We start from the raw sequence: 20,669 nt of genomic DNA on the forward strand, positions 1-20,669 counted from the left end.
AATCGGGTCTGTGAAGGCTGAGGAAAACCCGTACAAACGCCCTCCTGTGCTGCAACATCAATTGGACATGGGACGCCAGACGGACACAGAACGTGCACTATAGTAGGATGCATATATATAATCATAAATAAATGTCAGATGTTTTGTCCTCTGATGGTGAAGGTTCCTGAGTCCTGATCTCAACCAACAGCTCAGTCCAGGACCTGGACTTTTCGTACTCACTGATTGGACATTTTGTTATTTCCTGCAGAATTAATTTCAACGTCTTGACTGGATCCAGGGAGCTCATGTGGACCTCATGTTTGGTTCCCATCTCAGTCTTAACATTGAAGGTCAGACCAGTTTCCTGGGGCTGGATCCACAGGTATAGGACAGACTTCGGTTGGATTCTGTACTCAGACAGTTTGTGTCCATCTTCCAATATCTTGTCCTCAGAGGTGATGCACATGTGTTCTGGATGTGGACAAAGAACACAGGACACACACCACGCAATAAGAACCACAACAAAACACCAAATGGAACTGGGAGTAATGCATGTTTTCATCTGCAGGACCTAGGCCTGATCCTGGGACCTGGGACCTGGGCCTGATCCTGGTCCAGGTCCAAATCCCAGGCCTGGTCATGAACCTTGTCCAAGGCCTGGGCCTGGGACTTGGTGTGGACCTGGGCCAGGGTCTCTGTTTTCACCTACCGGTGGGGACCCTGGTCTGGACTTGAAGCTGGATCCTGAGGGCCTGGACCGTGTCGGATGAACGGACGTCCACCTTATGTCTCTGTCCTGTCGCTGTTTTGACAGACACTGTGAAGTCCATCTTGACCTTTTCTATCCCGATAAGAGGACAGAGAAAATACTTTCACTTTTACTGTTATGCGACTTCAAACAGGAACAAATGTCACCACTGTCCCTTCCACGTCTCCTGTTTCATAAACCTAAATTAAAATACCACATATTACATAACCCACCAACCTATTCTGTTCAAAATATTTAGATGCTGAAAATTGTTGTACATTTTCTAATCAAGAATCAGAATCACTTCTGTAATCATCATTTACTGCCCTTATTCTCTTTTTAATGCATTCTATTCCAATTTAAGGAATACCACTGACATTTTAAATAACAGCCTCATGACACATTGTGACCACACAGTGAAATGTGACTGAATGAGCAGGTTGGTGCTGGTGGTGGGTTTCGATGCGCTGTTAAATCATGTCATACTCCAGTTATGGATCAATCAAAAAACTCTACATTCCATGTGTTTCTGTCATACATGTTGAATAATTAAAGTACAACAGAGGGTCATTTTAACAGTAGTAGAGCAGGTAAAGAGATATTTTAACATTATGCAAAATTCCAACATTTATCAGACCATCACACTGCAAATTTAGCACCAACATTTTTGCTTGATTGGAATGAAGCCACTTTGCATGACCATAAAAATCTAATAACTGTTAATCAGATAACTGTAATAATCAGATCTGATGCATTTACATGCACTTCAAAAATACCACTATTGAAAATTCCTGGTACAGATGTTTCAGTTTGTTATTGGAGTTCTTTCGAGTACGGGGGGGGCAGTGTGTAACACATGGATGCAACAACAAACTGAACTAGTAACTGAGCAGTTATGACGGGCCTTCGCACACCCACACAACTCAGGGTGGGTCACAGTCGAAGGGTTTTACAAACGCAGGAATATAAAGGTCTGGAGGTGTGACATGACAGAGGATGTTGTAATACTGACTTAGATGTGACTTCCATTGTCCACCAATAGGTGGTGCTATGAGTCAGATTCAATATTTTTATGTCATTTTGTTCAGGGCAGGACTATTATCAAATATGTGAAGTTTGGTTTAGAGTAGATGAAAAATGTTAAAGTTAAAACAGTTGCATTTTTCATGGTGAGCATCAGAATTTGCCATCCAGCCCTGACCATCAACTTGTATCATCAACTTGTTAAGGCTTGTCGGATTGAATTTCAGAAACAAAAAAAAACAAAAAACCTGACTTTTTGCACATGTTCATGTCCTCAAAAATGTGAAGGAAAAGGTGTAATAATAAACAAAGTAACTGCAATAAGGCCTGTGCAGGCCATTGCATGGCCAGTGCTCTGGCTCTAACTATAACAGTTCTGTAAACTAGAACTGCTGATACTACCAGAACTACCAAAAACTAGTACAAATACACATAGCTGATAATACTACTATTCCAAGTACTAACAGTAGATCTACTAATACTGCAGCTGTTAGTACCAGCAACAGAAAAGTTGACCTTCACAGTAACTACATGGAAACTAATGATATTTGAGTTAAATAAATTAATTCAGATCCTTCTGAACCTGAACTGGGTCTGAGTCTAGGCTTCAACTGTGTGGAGAATTTATTTATTCTTTTTTTTCTCTCTCTCTCTCTCTCTCCTTCTTTCTTTCATATCTTATTCTTATTCTAGGAAATGTTATTGTCCTTTTAGAATGTAAGCCCTTTGTATGTATTTGTAACCATTCAGCCTGAACATACTTTCCTATATCTGTCATTGACAGTTTTCTTCCAGTTTATTAATACTTCATAATCCATGGGATGTTTTATTATGTTGGTCATTTGTCCAGGAGAATGGATGGAAATTTGTTTCTCTGCTAAATCTGATGCACGCATCTTGTTCTTTGCAACTAATGCCAATACACACTGTTCTGTAACTAAATAAATGAATACTAAATACCCAGAGGGAGTTTCAGACTGAACAAGTGGTTCTGAGACCAACCAGAACCACATCCTGTATGAACCTGAACAGAGCATCAACGAATCTGGCCAAGTTGTCCAGACTCATGCTTCTGCTTCTGTTCTCACCCACATGCTCTTCATCTTTGTCTTCTTTTTCTTCCTCTTCTTCCTCCTTTCCTCCATCATTACCACCACATAAGCGAAGCATTAGATGAACGATGGTCAGATGTTTTATTCCACAGTCAGATACTGTCCTTTCGTCTTTCAGTTGCTCTTCTGCAAATATGAGCTGCATCTGGTCTGAATTTAAAGATTAAAACACAAAACAGAAAATTAATGAATGAGTTTCCACCACATGATTCCACTAATATCATACATTTACACATTGATTCATTTAACTATGTCATGTGTCCAGGTGTTTCTACCCACCGACAGGGACGCCTTCTTTGTCCTGTATCTTCACTTTCAGATTCTCCACAGTGTCACAAATGTCAAGGTCAATATAAAATGATTTTCCTGTTATTGTTTTCACAATGACAGTGACATTGTTGTGTTTGTGAATCATCATGTGGACGACAGACGCCTGTTGGATCTCATATGCAGACAATGGACGGTTTTCTTCCAGTCGTCTGCCATTAAACATGAGTTTCTGCTGATCTGTGAGTGGACGAAAAAAGACACAGAAGGTTAAAATACCTGGTTAAAGTCTACAAACACCCATCAGCCTTAAGATCAGACACTGACAGGCAGGGCATAAAATTAACACCCGACAAGCGCCAATGGGGAGTAAAAAATTAATTTGCCGTGTAAAAAAAAAATGACACACCAGCCATTGGCTGATGGAAAATTTGGAATTGCATTGGAGTTTTTGTTTTCACACATTCAACCATTTCTGCCAACTGTCAGTCTATTTTGACTATGGATGCTCCGATCCGATATTTATATCAGGGATCAGCCCCAACACAGAATTAAAATCTAGTGTTCCATGTCTGGTTGTCTGTCTTTTCTTTAAATGTCCACTATAAATGTCTCTTTTATCTTCCTCCTGTCTGTGATTGTCTCCATTTCTTCACATTCTCCACTGTCTCTTCATCTCTGTGTCGGACCAGTGTTCCTCCGTTTCCTTGTGTCCATCTCCCTCATCTCCTATTTTTCTCTGTTTCTGTCTTTGAAAAGTTCTTCTGAAGTTTCATCATACCTTGACTTGTTGGAGTCTGTGCTCATACACATCTTTAAAGCTGCGTATGACTTTTGTCACCAATTTTTCATCAAATCTGTAAAACCCCAGTCATAGCCTAAGTATCATGAATCCACAAGTCTTTCCATGATTACTCACCTGAATCTCTTCCCTCATGGCGAACAATTTCAAAGTGTACTCCACCATAAACAATCCATTTGTTTCCAAACAGAGCCGGTAGGTCACTCGGGCATTTATGGAAATTTGTCACGACGTGCATTGTGGGAAGCTGAGCTGCACGCAGCTGCATTAAGGCCACAGTGGCAACAAACATGGAAGCAGCTTCTTTGCCTCTTGCTACTGCACGGGAGGGTCCGGGATTGTCAGATCTCCTTAAATGCTTTTAAATCCAAACTTAAAGTGCCACAGACTAACTCAATATCTTGCATTTCTTTTTCATAGTTTGACTTGTCCTGTAAATTTTTGTATGTTGTAACTGTGTGTTGTATTTCATGCAGCCTCTTACCCAGGACTCCCTTGAAAAAGAGGTTCTTAATCTCAATGGGACTTTTTTCCTGGTTAAATAATGATTAAATAAAATACAAAAAAAAAAACAAAACAAAACACAAGAGCAACAGAACCTATGTGCAGCACAAAAGTTAATATCGGAGTTACATATTGACCCATGCTGATTAATCGGTGATACGCTATCATTGGCCCGATTAATCAGGCTCTATTACAGATAACAGATTAGATATTGTCAAATAGTAACTGACTTGAATATTTTTACCAGTTTTATTGATCTCTGGTGTTGATTTTGTTTTGGCTTCTTATTGATTTAGCTCCGTTTCTTCGTCTAAAGTGGATAAACTGGGTCAAACCATATGGGAATAAATTTTTATTTTTTCTAACACTGGGATATTTGGTTTATATTTTTGTAGGTCAAAGTCATTCTTACACTGTCAAAGTGTAAAAATCTGCATGAAAAAAGACCATTTGGTGAACATTTCCATTATTTGTATTTGTTCTCGTTGGTGTGTTCTCTGTAAACCTCCACATGCTGGTCGGAGATATATATAAAATAATATTCATTTTTAATCTATATTAATCCCATTCATTTTGTATGAGCAAACTGACTCCAGAAAGAAAGCAATATATATGCACTGACCATGTCTATGAAACACCTTCAACTGTTTCAACAAAACAAATGTAAACAACTGTTCTGTCTTGGTTTTTTTGTCCTCATATTTCCATCCAGAGGACCAACATGCTCTTTAGTGTCTTCCATCTTTATGGGTTGGTTCTGCTGCCTGTACATGGGCAACAGTAACTCTACTTGGACAAACTGACCCAAATGTGTTGCTAGAGATGTTCAGTGTCATTTTGTGCTGCAGATGGGTTAATTGTGTTAAAATTTGTAATCAGATTTATCATGATGATGGATTAATCTGCATTAACGTGTTAATTTTGACAGCCCTAATCGAATATATATATATATATATATATATATATATATATATATATATATATATATATATATATGTGTGTGTATATACATATATATATATATATAAATGTATTCATACACACACACACACACACACACACACAGATGGAATGTAGAATCATACATAAATGTCAGATGTTTTGTCCTCTGATGGTTAAGGTTCTGATCTAAACCAACAGCTCAGTCCAGGACCTGGACTTTTCATACTCACTTGTTGGACATTTTGTTTTTTTCTGCAGAATTAATTTCAACGTCTTGACCAGATCCGAGGAGCTCGTGCAGACCTCATGTTCGGTTCCCATCTCCGTCTTCACAGTGAAGGTCAGACCAGTTCCAGACAGGTTTAGGACGGACTTAGACCGGATTCCAGACTCAGACAGTTTGTATTCATCCTCCAGTGTCTTGCCCTCAAAGCCGATGCGCATGCGTTCTGGATGTGGACAGAACACAGGACACCACAAAATCAGAACTACAACAAAACACCGAACGAAACCAGGAGTAATGTGTGTTTTCATCTGCGGGATCTGGACCTAGTCCCGGAGCCTGGGCCTGATCCGACGACCAGGTCCTGGGGCCTGGGCCTTGGTGTGGACCCGGGCCGTGGTCTCGGTGTCTCTACTTACCCATGGGGATACTAGTCTCTCGTTGAAGCCGGATCTTGAGTTCATGGACCGTCTTAGATGAACGGACGGCCACATTATATGTTCGCCGTGGCAAATTTTCAATCACTTGGAAGCGCATCTTGACCGTTTCTGTCCCAGTACAAAGACCAAGGAAATACTTTCACTTTGATGTGACTTGAACAAGGAACAAAGGTCACCACTGTCCCTCCCACATGTCATAAACGCATATTCAAATAATATATAATGATAACACATACCCCACCAACCTGTTCTAAATATTTAGGTACTGAAAATACTTGTACATTTTCTAATCAAGAATCAGAATCACTTCATCTATTTTAGCCTTTTTTATTCTCTAGTTTGTTTGTGTGTTGTTGTTTTTTTTGTTTTGGTTTTTTTTGTTTGTTTTTTTTTAAGTTTTTTTCTTATTTAGATTAAATGTTCTACAAGATGTATTTAACATAAAATATTAAAACATTTACGCAAAATTCAACGTCTTAGGTGTAAACAATGGGGTGATTGTTCATTTTCTGTTGCTGCACCAAAACTGTGGAACTGGCTGCCTCCTGACCTGCCCCTGTTCAAGTCCAGGTTAAAGACACACCTGTTCAGACTGGCTTTGAACCATTGGTGCTGAGACACTATTAGGTTTGAATCTGTGGTCTTTTTTAATCAGTGTGTATTATGTCTTATTGATTTATGCATATTTATGGTATTTGACTGAACTGTTTCTATCTTATAATTTAATCATGTTTTTAGATGTAAAGCATTTTGGTCTTCTTCATGTTGTTATAAAGTGCTATAGAAAAACTTAGATTGATTGATTGAATGATTAGGGGTTCGGACAAGAAAAAAAGAATGAATAGTGTCAGTGGAAGAGTCAAAAAGACAGAAAGTGAGAAAAAAGACTAACTAGACAAAAAAAAAACAATAAACACAAAATCAGGATCAAATCCAAATCTGGACGAAAAGCACCTGTTGACATCAGTTTCATTTCATTGTTTGTAGTCAGGTGGCTTAATAGTATTTTTCTAAGTTACTGTTACCAGGTGGATAAAAGCTTCATATTATGCATGAGGCTTCTTCAGACTCTAAGAAAGGATTTTAGCCTAGAAGCCCATGAGACATTTCAAAAGCTTCTCCCAAAACACACAACGTCATGTGGTCTGCATCTAAGAATAGATATTACTTTTCAGGATTCTCAAGAATAACACTATCTTTAGTTGTTCACAAAATAACAACCTTTCTTTCACCTTTATCATTGGTGTTGAATATTTTGGAAGATATTATTTTACAGAAACATTTCCAGGGGCTCCTCGGTTAATATTCTTTCATAGACCCAGAGGAAACATTGTGCCAAAAATGGTGCTTCAGTCCATCCAGTAACGGTAATTTCACTAAACCACCTGACTATTGCTCTAAATTGTTCCAACTTTTCCTCAAATCTGTTGAATGGATGAATATTTAGAGAATGAATTAGAATGTAATATATTTGAGTCATTTTGTTTAATTCAAGTCAAAGCACATCAGAGGTTGTGAAATCTAAATTTGTGTCACTAATGTGGTCTGGGATTTATACGATAATTAAATACAATGAAGGTCTGTTATCAACGATATGAAGATGTGAACGTGTCAAACCAAACACAGACGTAGTTAAACCATGTGTAACCACCACCACCATCTGAAACATTAGAAAAGAACCCACAGCAGGATCAGTCTGATGTACAGATGCACCTACACACCAGTCTGCAGATCAACTCACAATGTTCTATTTACAACAAACCAGCATCAGTTCATGACGAGTCCAATCCTGGAGAAGAGAAGGAATCACAGCAGCGTCTTCTTCATCAGCAGCAAAAGGATGAACATGAGCTGAAAGAACCTAAAAACACAGACTTGAAATCTATGGAATTCACAAACACACCGTTAGATTAACAGAAAATAATATCCACTATGTGACAATTTAAATAACAGGATTCACTCACCTTCAGAGGAGTTGGTGGAAGCTGATATTTCCTGTTTAGAACAAAGTGTGATTTTAATTTTTTTTTTTGTTTCATTCTGTGAAATGAAATCGATGGATCTGATACAAACTGTTTATTAAACCACTAACAAATTAGCAGGATTTTTTTTTTATTTTTTTTTTACAATGCACAAAAAAAAATATAGATTTAACATTTCTCTTCTTTAATCTCCCATCACCCTCTGCACATACTGATAGAACTTCGCGACTTTAAAACATGAATAAAACGGAACTGAAGGAATATTTAGCATTTAACATTTTGGTTAGTGGAGGTACCACAGTGGGTCATTTTAACAGCAATAGAGCATGTGAATAGATATTTTAATAACATTATACAAAATTCAAACATTTATCAAACCAACACCAGCAGATTTGGCACCAAGATTTCACTTGATAGAGACTGAGTCTGTTTACACAACCATAAAAATCCAAAAACTGTTAATCAGACAAGTGTAATAATCAGATCTGATGTGTTTACATGCACTTCAGAAATACCATAATCAGATGTTTAGACGTTTCAGTCTATTATTGGATTTCTTTCAGAATATGTACGCGAAGTTTACATTCACGGAAATCAAATAATAATCCTAACTGATTGGTATCTGATTTTTGGTGTTTGATGTAAACAGTATAATATGATAACAGCAGTAATCTGATTATGAGAAATCAGATTAACACACCCAGATTTGTCCCCAGTATTCCCATGTCTTCATGCATGTATACCTGTTAATCTGATTTACTTCATTCTTTGACATCTGTACAAAATAAAACATGTATTATTAATAGGAAACAGTGGAAGCTGTAGAGGATGGCTAAAGCAACACACTGGAAATAGACAAAACCCAAGACAATGAACATTACACCACAGTTACATCAGTAAATATATAAAGAGCAGAGGAAGTGGATGAAGTTTACAACAAATCATATATAATAAACATATATTTTGACATATAATTTAATAGAAAAATGGTGCTGATGTAGATCTGGAGTTGGTCTCTTAACACCTCCAATGGCAGCTCACTGCTCCAAATGTGTGCTAATGCTAATGCTAATGTCAATTCCAGCAACTGTCTGTGCATTATGGGTAAAATGCAGAGGCTGAATTTCCCCACAGGGATAATAAATTAACTTCACCTTTAAATAAGGAAAAAAAATAAATGTTTATGGATTCCCCTGATACAGAACTATGATGTAGTGCTTAGTGGTTCCAGTTTCATTAGTCAGTTCTTTATGTGTTTTGTCCAGTTCACAGATAAAGACGACGCTCTGATGTAAATGGACCAGAGGGAGTTTCAGATTGCACAAGTGGTTCTGAAACCAACCACAACCACAACCTGTATGGACCTGAATAGAGCATCCATTGATCTCTTTGAATGCTTTTAAATCCAAACTCAAAGTGCGACAGACTAACTCAAATATCTTGCACTTGTTTTTCATAGTTTGACTTATCTTGTAAATTATTCTATGTTGTAACTGTGTGTTGTATTTCATGCTGCCTCTAGGCCAGGACTCTCTTGGAAAAGAGGTTCTTAATCTTAATGGGATCTTTTTTCCTGGTTAAATAGAGGTTAAAAAAAAATCAACAGATCTGACACGACCAAGGTTTCTAGCGGTTAAAGTCGGCCAACTCTTCCATACTCCTGCGTCTGCCTTTGTTCTCACCCACATCCTCATCGTCTTCTTCGTCCTCTTCTTCTTCCTCCATTATGTAACCATAACCACGGAGGCGAAGAACTAGATGAACGGTGGACATGTGTTCTATTCTATAATCAGATACTGTTCTTTTGTCTTCCAGTTGCTTTCCTACAAATACGAGCCGCATCTGGTCTGAATTTAAAGATTAAAACACAAAACAGAAAATTAGTGAATGAGTTTCCACCACATGATTCCACTAATATCACACATTGATACATAAATGATTCATTTAACTATGTCATGTGTCCAGGTGTTTCTACCCACCGACAGGGAAGCCTTCTTTGTCCCATATCTTTGCCTTCAGATTCTTCACAGTGTCACAAATGTCAAGGTCTAAATCAATTCTTTTTCCTGTCAGTGTTTTCACAAAGACAACAATATTGTTGGGGTTGCGAATCATCATGTGGACGACAGACGCCTGTTGGATCCTGTATTCAGACAATGGGCGGTTGTCTTCCAGTCGCCTGCCATTAAACATGAGTTCTTGCTGATCTGTGAGTGGATGAAACAAGACAGAAGGTTAAAATACCTGGTTAGATTCTACAAACACCCATCAGCCTTAACATCAGACACTGACAGGTACAGTATTATCGTCCACATAATTAGTGTCAGTATTCTCCTATTTAACAAGTTCCAACGCTTAGAACTGAAGAACCTCGAGGACTAAATTAATCCGTTACATCTCATTTAAAGGTAATAACCTCTAGTTTAAGAACATTTACTTTTTCTGTTTTTTTAATTATTAACCATTTTTGAATAACAACATTTTGGAGATGTTTTATGCCAGACACATAATATTCACAGCATAATTTATGACTTTGAAATCAGGAAATGTTGATACTAGCGGGGGGGCTGATCTGTCTTAGAGGAGGTCTGCAAGTGCTTTTCTAGTTATTATTATTAGTATTATCATTATTAGTAGTAGTGGTAGTAGTAGTACTTACATACTTGCATTACTTATTACTTACATACAGTATGTCGTGTGTGTGTGTGTGTGTACAGGGTGGGGAAGCAAAATTTACAATATTTTGAGGCAGGGATTGAAAGACAGTGTATGACCAATTAGTTTATTGAAAGTCATGAGAATTTATTTGCCACAAGAAAATTGACATAATAGAAAATGTTTTTATTCTATGTGTCCTCCTTCTTTCTCAATAACTGCCTTCACACGCTTCCTGAAACTTGCGCAAGTGTTCCTCAAATATTCGGGTGACAACTTCTCCCATTCTTCTTTAATAGTATCTTCCAGACTTTCTGGTAATAGTTTTGCTCATAGTCATTCTCTTCTTTACATTCTAAACAGTCTTTATGGACACTCCAACTATTTTTGAAATCTCCTTTGGTGTGACGAGTGCATTCAGCAAATCACACACTCTTTGACGTTTGCTTTCCTGATTACTCATATGGGCAAAAGTTTCTGAAAAGGTATGGATAATAGTGTTAGGTATGATTATGACATCAATATATGTTTGGTTTCAGAACAACTGACGTAGTGCCTGCTGAGAAAAAACAACTAAATGTTCATTGTAAATTTTGCTTCCCCACCCTGTATATACACACATGTATATATATATATACACACACACACACACACACACATATATATATACACACACACACACACACATATATATATATATATATATATATATATATATATATATATATATATATATATATATATATATATATATATATATATATATATATAAAAGCATAAACAATGTTTTGTCCTCTGATGGTGAAGGTTCCTGAGTCCTGATCTAAACCAACAGCTCAGTCCAGGACCTGGACTTTTCATACTCACTAGTTGGACATTGTATTATTTCCTGCAGAATTAATTTCAATGTCTTGACTGGATCCAGGGAGCTCATGTGGACCTTATGTTTGGTTCCCATCTCCGTCTTCACGGTGAAGGTCAGACCAGTTTCCTGGGGCTGGATCCACAGGTATAGCATGGACTTCGGTTGGATTCTGTACTCAGACAGTTTGCGTCCATCTTCCAAAATCTTGTCCTCAAAGGTGATGCACATGTGTTCTGGATGTGGACAAAGAACACAGGACACACACCACGCGATAAGAACCACAACAAAAAACCGAATGGAACTTTAAGTAATGTGTGTTTTCATCTGCAGGACCTAGGCCTGATCCTGGTCCAGGTCCAGATCCCAGGCCTGGTCCAGAACCTTGTTCGAGGCCTGGGCTTGGGACTTGGTTGGACACAGGCTGGGGTCTCCGTTTTCACCTACCGGTGGGGACCCTGGTCTGGACTTGAAGCCGGATCCTGAGGGCCTGGACCGTGTCGGATGAACGGACGTCCACCTTATGTCTCTGTCCTGTCACCGTTTTGACAGACACTGTGAAGTCCATCTTGACCTTTTCTGTTCCGATAAGCAGACAGAAAATACTTTCACTTTTACTGTTATGCGACTTCAAACAGGAACAAATGTCACCACTGTCCCTTCCACGTTTCCTTTTTCATAAACCTATATTAAAATACCACATATTACATAACCCACCAACCTATTCTGTTGTAAATATTTAGATGCAGAAAAATTGTTGTACATTTTCTAATCAAGAATTAGAATCAATTCATTTTTTCTATGACTGCCCTTATTCTCTTTTTTACGCGTTCTATTCCAATTTTACGAAGACCACTGACATTTTAAATAACAACCTCATTACACATTGTGAGCACACAGTGAAATGTGACTGAATGAGCAGGTTGGTGCTGGTGGTGGGTTTCGATGCTCTGTTAAATCATGTCATACTCCAGTTATGGATCAATCAAAAATCAATCTGAGTCTAGGCTTCGACTGTTTGGAGAATTTTATTCTTTTTTTTCTGTCTTCTTCTTCTTCTTTCATATCTTATTCTAGGAAATGTTATTGTCCTTTTAGAATGTAAGCCCCTTGTATGTATTTGTAACCGTTCAGCCTGAGCATACTTTCCTATATCTGTCATTGACAGTTTTCTTCCAGTTTATTAATACTTCATAATCCATGGGATGTTTTATTATGTTGGTCATTTGTCCAGGACAATGGATGGAAATTGGCTTCTCTGCTAAATCTGGTACACGCATCTTTTCTTTGCAACTAATGCCAATACACACTGTTCTGTAACTAAATAAATAAATACTAAATACCCAGAGGGAGTTTCAGACTGAACAAGTGGTTCTGAGACCAACCAGAACCACATCCTGTATGAACCTGAACAGAGCATCAAAAAAATCTGGCCAAGTTGTCCAGACTCATGCTTCTGCTTCTGTTCTCACCCACATCCTCTTCATCTTTGTCTTCTTTTTCTTCCTCTTCTTCCTCCTTTCCTCCATCATTACCACCACATAAGCGAAGCATTAGATGAACGATGGTCAGATGTTTTATTCCACAGTCAGATACTGTCCTTTCGTCTTTCAGTTGCTCTTCTGCAAATATGAGCTGCATCTGGTCTGAATTTAAAGATTAAAACACAAAAAAGAAAATTAATGAATGAGTTTCCACCACATGATTCCACTAATATCATACATTTACACATTGATTCATTTAACTATGTCGTGTGTCCAGGTGTGTCTACCCACCGACAGGGACGCCTTCTTTGTCCTGTATCTTCACTTTCAGATTCTCCACAGTGTCACAAATGTCAAGGTCAATATAAAATGATTTTCCTGTTATTGTTTTCACAATGACAGTGACATTGTTGTGTTTGTGAATCATCATGTGGACGACAGACGCCTGTTGGATCTCATATGCAGACAATGGACGGTTTTCTTCCAGTCGTCTGCCATTAAACATGAGTTTCTGCTGATCTGTGAGTGGACGAAACAAGACACAGAAGGTTAAAATACCTGGTTAAAGTCTACAAACACCCATCAGCCTTAAGATCAGACACTGACAGGCAGGGTATAAAATTGACACCCGACAAGTGCCAATGGGGAGTAAAAAATTTGTTTGGCGTGTAAAAAAAAAAACGACACACCAGCCATTGGCTGATGGAAAATTTGGAATTGCATTGGAGTTTTTGTTTTCACACATTCGACCATTTCTGCCAACTGTCAGTCTATTTTGACTATGGATGCTCCGATCCAATATTTTGTGTCAGGGATCAGCCCCAACACAGAATTAAAATCTAGATCAGGTATCAGTGACAATGGACTGAACCATAGTGACCTATTATTCCATCCAGAGCTGTACCTCTTTTGTACCTCTGTCACCGCTGTTATGAGGGAGCTGACAACGACATCTGTGTGGAATCCGCTCCGTGTCCTCACATCCGTATCTGAACTCACACTGTCTGAAATATGAAGACTACTAATCCTTTGTCTTGTTCCATGTCTGGTTGTCTGTCTTTACCTTGAATGTCCACTATAAATGTCTCTTATATCTTCTTTCCTGTCTGTGATTGTCTCTGTTTCTTCACACTCCCCACTGTCTCTTTTCATCTCTGTGTTGGACCAGTGTTCCTCCGTTTCCCTGTGTCCATCTCCCTCATCTCCGTTGCTGTCTCTACCTTGAATTGTCAGAGTCTGTTCATAAACATCTTTAAAGCTGCATATGACTTTAGTCACCAATTTTTCACCAAATCTGTAAAACCCCAGTCATAGCGTAAGTATCAGAAATCCATAAGTCTTCTGTGATTACGCACCTGAATCTCTTCCCTCACCGTGAATAATTTCTAAGTGTCCTCCACCATAAACAATCCATTTGCTTCCAAACAGAGCCGTAGGTCACTTGGGCATTTTCAGAAATTTGTCATGACGTGCATTGTTGGAACCTGAGCTCCACGCAGCTGCATTATGGCCGCAGCAGCAACAAACACGGAAGCGGTTTCATTGGGGGGGGGTGATTGTCAAAGTGACAGTGAAACTGAACACGCTTTACCATTCCTCTAACTCTATGGGCAGCACACATTCACCTTTATTTACAAGGCCATACTTGGACTATTGCCTTCTTATGTTTGTAGCTTAAAGGTGGGGTCTGAGATCTTAGAAAAAACGGTTCGAGCAAGCTACATTTTGAAATACTCAGTTCAAAAAGTCCAAACCCCTTTCTTCAGACGTCCTCCGAAGCCACGCCTCCAGAGGAGTGGCACTCGCAATGCTTGTTCCTGAGGTTCACAAACGCTGCACAGTAACAATTCGCCAGCTGAGGCTCCGGACCCGGGTTGGGCTCCGACGCCGTCTATGGTCCGGTCCTGCCGAACCATCTCCGACACCGGCTGAGGCTCCGTCCCCTGCTTCACTCCCGTACACCTCGGGCTCCTACCCCGACTAAGGCCCCGGCTGAACCTCCAGCTCGTGTATCCATGCAGACCTCATTCAGTCTCCTCCAACCCCCCCCACTCTTCCAGAACAGCCCCAGTTCAGACCTATGTGACTAATGTTATATTTCCTAGTGGTTTATGTTAGTGACTAAACAGTTTTGCAGGTGAACTTTCCTTCCTAATAGAACTAATATAACCAGGCTCTGGCTACACTTCTGTACAGGCTCCAGCTTCTGGGAACGCAAAGAGGGGTACGCACAGAGGGGGGAAGGGGGGAGGGGTGAATGGCAGTTCAGTTTGATAGACATATCACCGTTCAATCATTCGAGTGGGCGCTCGAAATGATTGGATGGTGTTTTTTTTCAGTCCTGTCCCTTCCACAGGTGACTGATTTCTAAATTTTGTGTTAGAGCATTTAATTAATTAGTTGTAATCAGGGTGTGAAGGGGATTTTAGGGACTATAATAAAAAATGCTCCAGAAAAACATCTCAGACCCCACCTTTAATATACATATATATATATATATATATATATATATATATATATATATATATATATATATATAGTGGCAATCTAGCTACAAAAAATGCCACTTGGGGGATTTTGAAGCCATTTCCAACTCATGATGGTGTGTAAAAACAAAGTCTACCATGGATGTGCGTTTAATATTTCATTTCCTTGCAAATCTTAAAGAACACCTACAAAAAGGGCTGAATGACTTAAAATGAGCTCATATACAAAAGGACAAAAAAAAAAAATACTAATAACACCCATTCACAGTTACACACACAAGCATGACTGGAAAAACTGTGTAGCTTCCCATAGCTCAAAAATCTTCTCTGATCACTTGTGTCTCCCTTATATAACCTCTGCCTGGCTGATTACTACCTATGCCCACAGGTGTGCAGGTGACCCTAGCAACCAAGTGCCTCACCACAAATACACGCTCACTTTCACACGCAGACACGCAGCACAAATCTAAATTGGCCACAACATACACACACACACAATGTAGAATCATAACTAAATGTCAGATGTTTTGTCCTCTGATGGTTAAGGTTCTGATCTAAACCAACAGCTCAGTCCAGGACCTGGACTTTTCATACTCACTTGTTGGACATTTTGTTTTTTCTGCAGAATTAATTTCAACGTCTTGACCAGATCCAAGGAGCTCGTGCAGACCTCATGTTCGGTTCCCATCTCCGTCTTCACAGTGAAGGTCAGATCAGTTTCAGACAGGTTTAGGAACGTCACCTTCTTCTTCACAATGGAGGTCTGACCGGTTCCACACAGTTTTAGGTACGCCACCACCGTCTCAGTGAAGATCTGACTAGTTTCAGACAAGTTTAGGAACGTCACCTTGTTCTCAGTGAAGGTCTGACTAGTTTTAGACAGGTTTAGGAACCTCACCTTCTTCACAGTGAAGGGCAGATCAGTTTCAGACAGGTTTAGGTACATCACCTTCTTCTTCTCAGTGAAGGTCTGACCGGTTCCACACAGTTTTAGGTACGCCACCACCGTCTCAGTGAAGATCTGACTAGTTTCAGACAAGTTTAGGAACGTCACCTTGTTCTCAGTGAAGGTCTGACTAGTTTCAGACAGGTTTAGGAACCTCACCTTCTTCACAGTGAAGGGCAGGTCAGTTTCAGACAGGTTTAGGTACATCACCTTCTTCTTCTCAGTGAAGGTCTGACCGGTTTCAGACAGGCATAAGACGGTCCTCGGCTGGATTCCAGTCTCAGACAGTTTGCATTCATCTTCCAGTGTCTTGCCCTCAAAGCTGATGCGCATGCGTTCTGGATGTGGACAGAACACAGGACCCCCTCATATAAGAACCACAACAAAACACCATGAGGAACCAGGAGGAATTGTGTTTTTCATCTGCGGGATCTGGGCCTCGTACCGGGGCCTAGGCCTTGTTGTGGACCTGGGTCGTGGTCTCGGTGTCTCTACTTACCCATGGGGATACTAGTGTTTCCTTGAAGCCGGATCTTGAGGTCGTGGACTGTCTTAGATGAATGGACGACCACATTATGTGTTCACAGTGGCGAATTTTCAGTCACTTTGAAGCGCATCTTGACCGTTTTCTGTCCCAGTACAAAGACCAAGAAAATACTTTCACTTTGACATGACTTCAACCGGAATAAACGTCACCACTGTCCCTCCCACATGTCATCCACGCATATTCAAATACTACATGATAACACATACCCCCACCTACCTGTTCTAAATATTAGGTACTGAAAATACTTGTACATTTTCTAATCAAGAATCAGAATCACTTCATCTATTTTAGCCTTTTTTATTCTCTAAAGTTGTTTTTTTGTTTTTTTTAAGTTTTTGTTTAAAATTTAAAATACATCTTGTTTGGATTAAATGTTATTCAAGATTTATTTAAAATAAAATATTAAACATTTACGCAAAATACAATGTCTTAGGTATAAACAATGGGGTGATAGTTAATTTTCTGTTGCTGCACCAAAACTGTGGAACTGGCTGCCTCCTGACCTGCCCCTGTTCAAGTCCAGGTTAAAGACACACCTGTTCAGACTGGCTTTGAACCATTAGTGCTGAGACACTATTAGGTTTGAATCTGTGGTCTTTTTGATCACTGTGTATTATGTCTTATTGATTTATGCATATTTATGGTATTCGACCTAAACTGTTTTATCTTATAATTTAATCATGTTTTTAGATGTAAAGCATTTCGGTCTTCTTCATGTTGTTATTAAAGTGCTATAGAAATAAACTTTGACTGATTGATTAGGGGTTCAGACAAGAAAAAAAGAATGAATATTGTCAGAGGAAGTGTCAAAAAGAAGACAAAACGTGACAGAAAAAAAACACTTACTTGGCAAGAAAAAAAAAACAATAAACACATAAAAATCAGGATCAAATCCAAATCTGGACCTAAAAGCACCTGTGACATCAGTTTCATTTCATTGCTTGTAGTTACTGTTACCAGGTGGATTAAAGCATCATATTGTACATGAGGCTTCTTCAGACTCTAACAAAGGTTTTCAGCCTAGAAGCCCATGAGACATTTCAAAGCTTCTCCTAAAACACACAGCGTCACGTGGTCTGCATCTAAGAACAGATATTACTTTTCAGGAGTCTCAAGAATAACACTATCTTTAGTTGTTCACAAATAACAACCTTTCTTTCACCTTTATCATTGGTGTTGAATATTTTGGAAGATATTATTTTACAGAAACATTTCCAGGGGCTCCTCGGTTAATATTCTTTCATAGACCCAGAGGAAATATTGTGCCAAAAATGGTGCTTCAGTCCATCCAGTAACGGTAATTTCACTAAAACCACCTGACTATTGCTCTAATTGTTCCAACTTTTCCTCAAATCTGTTGAATGGATGAATATTTAGAGAATGAATATAATGTAATATATTTGAGTCATTTTGTTTAATTCAAGTCAAGCAATCAGATGTTGTGAAAAACTACATTTGCGTCACTAATGTGGTCTGGGATTATACGATAATTAAATACGATGAAGGTCTGTTATCAACGATATGAAGATGGAACGTGTCAACACCAAACACAGACGTAGTTAAACCATGTGTAACCACCACCCACATCTGAAACATTTAGAAAAGAACCCACAGCAGGATCAGTCTGATGTACAGATGCACCTACACACCAGTCTGCAGATCACTCACAATGTTCTATTTACAACACAACCAGCATCAGTTCATGATGAGTCCAATCCTGGAGAAGAGAAGGAATCACAGCAGCGTCGTCTTCATCAGCAGCACAAGGATGAACATGAGCTGAAAGAACCTAAAAACACAGACTTGAAATCTATGGCATTCACAAACACACCGTTAGAGTAACAAAATAATATCCACTATGTGACAATTTAAATAACAAGATTCACTCACCTTCAGAGGAGTTGGTGGAAGCTGATATTCCTGTTAGAGCAAAGTGTGATTCTAGTTCTTTTTTGTTTTATTCTGTGAATGAAATCCATGGATCTGATACAAACTGTTTATTTAACCACTAACAGATGAGCAGGATTTTTTTTTTGTTTTTTTTTTTTACAATGCACAAAAAACATATAGATTTAACATTTCTCTTCTTTAATCTCCCATCATCCTCTGCACAAACTGATAAAACTTTGCGACTCTAAAACATGAATAAAACGGAACTGAAGGAATATTTAGCATTTAACATTTTGGTTAGTGGAGCTACCGCAGTGGGTCTTTTTAACAGCAATAGAGCATGTGAATAGATATTTTAATAACATTATACAAAATTCAAACACTTATCAAACCAACACCAGCAGATTTAGCACCAAAAATTTCACTTGATAGACACTGAGCCCGTTTACACAACCATACAAATCCAAAAACTGTTAATAATCAGAAACTGTAATAATCAGATCTGATGTGTTTACATGCACTTCAGAAATACCATAATCAGATGTGTAGACGTTTCAGTCTATTATTGGATTCTTTTCAGAATACGTATGCAAAATTTATATTTACAAACACCAAAACCACTACTGCCTGGGAGTAGCTGTGACAGCATTATATTATTATATATCATAATTAGGTTAATATTCTCCATTTCACAACTTCCAAGCTTAGAACTAAAGAACCACAGGGACTAAATAAATCAGTGACATCTCATTAAGGTAATAACCTCTAGTTTAAGAACATTTACTATTATTATTATTATTATATTATTATTATTATTATTATTATTATTATTAATAATAATAATAATAATAATAATAATAATAAACAATAATAATAATAATAATAATAATAATAATAATAAACCATATTTGAATAACATTATCTTGAAGATACTTTATGCCAGACACATAACATTCACTGCATCATTTCTAACTAAACCTGACTCAAATTTTGATTTCTAGGCAAGACGATAGGTGCTGACAGAGCACAGTGGGACTTTGCATTTCTAGTTGTGCAATATACTTGTTTATTCTACCCAGTGTGCAATGTTTTTGTTTGTTTGTTTGTTTGTTGTGTGGTGTCTTATTTTCTCTCATTCTCTTGAACTGCAAATGAGTGCTATTTTTGTAAGGTTTGCTGTTTGCTTATTTATTTCGAATATAACATTAAAACCAAACAACAAAAAGAATTATATAAAAAAAAAAAAAGAAAGGAAAACATTTAAAAAGCAGCGGTGTAGGAGCTATTTGTCGGTTAAGTTTTTTGTTTAAAGTTAATATACCTTTTTGATTACTAACTTAGTATTTTTTTGCTAATTCTTTATTTTGTTTATTTTTCGTTTCTCTAATATTTTAGAATATATTTTTTTTATTTTTATGGTTATTGTTTTCATTCTTTGGTATTAGCACCTTTTGTTTTGTGTTTTCTTATTGGTTTAGACCGTGGGCACCTGGGTATAAATAGGGAGCACAAAGATAGACCAGCATGCACCTGGTGGAGCCTATGGTATTTACTAGTCACAGACACACAGAAGATCAGACAGGATGAGCAGGAGAGACATCACAAAAGGCCTTAGTTGTTGTTTGCCTGCGAAATCTTGAAAATAAACCATTTGAACTACATCTATGATATGGACCATTGGTTCTGACTGCGTAAACCACAAACCCATGGTGCATCTAGTGGTTATCTGAGTTATGTCACGTCTTAAGTTCAGTCACCTTTAAGCTGATTTAAT

General features: G+C 38.2%; 1 protein-coding gene across 1 annotated transcript in view; it reads right to left on the bottom strand.

Annotated features, from left to right (window-relative positions):
- The window catches only part of LOC115438798 (polyubiquitin-C-like), a 107,217-nt gene that overhangs the window by 18,384 nt on the left and 68,164 nt on the right, over window positions 1-20,669 (bottom strand). Inside the window, exons 5-12 of the mRNA XM_030162634.1 lie at window positions 13,318-13,545; window positions 13,015-13,188; window positions 11,990-12,121; window positions 11,548-11,778; window positions 3,145-3,372; window positions 2,842-3,015; window positions 692-823; window positions 223-453 (exon numbers count right to left, since the gene is read on the bottom strand). Of these exons, the coding sequence (XP_030018494.1) occupies window positions 223-453; window positions 692-823; window positions 2,842-3,015; window positions 3,145-3,372; window positions 11,548-11,778; window positions 11,990-12,121; window positions 13,015-13,188; window positions 13,318-13,545 (1,530 nt within the window). The remainder of the gene's footprint in view (window positions 1-222; window positions 454-691; window positions 824-2,841; window positions 3,016-3,144; window positions 3,373-11,547; window positions 11,779-11,989; window positions 12,122-13,014; window positions 13,189-13,317; window positions 13,546-20,669) is intronic.

Source organism: Sphaeramia orbicularis, chromosome 18, assembly GCF_902148855.1.
Source record: "Sphaeramia orbicularis chromosome 18, fSphaOr1.1, whole genome shotgun sequence".
Taxonomy (NCBI): domain Eukaryota; kingdom Metazoa; phylum Chordata; class Actinopteri; order Kurtiformes; family Apogonidae; genus Sphaeramia; species Sphaeramia orbicularis.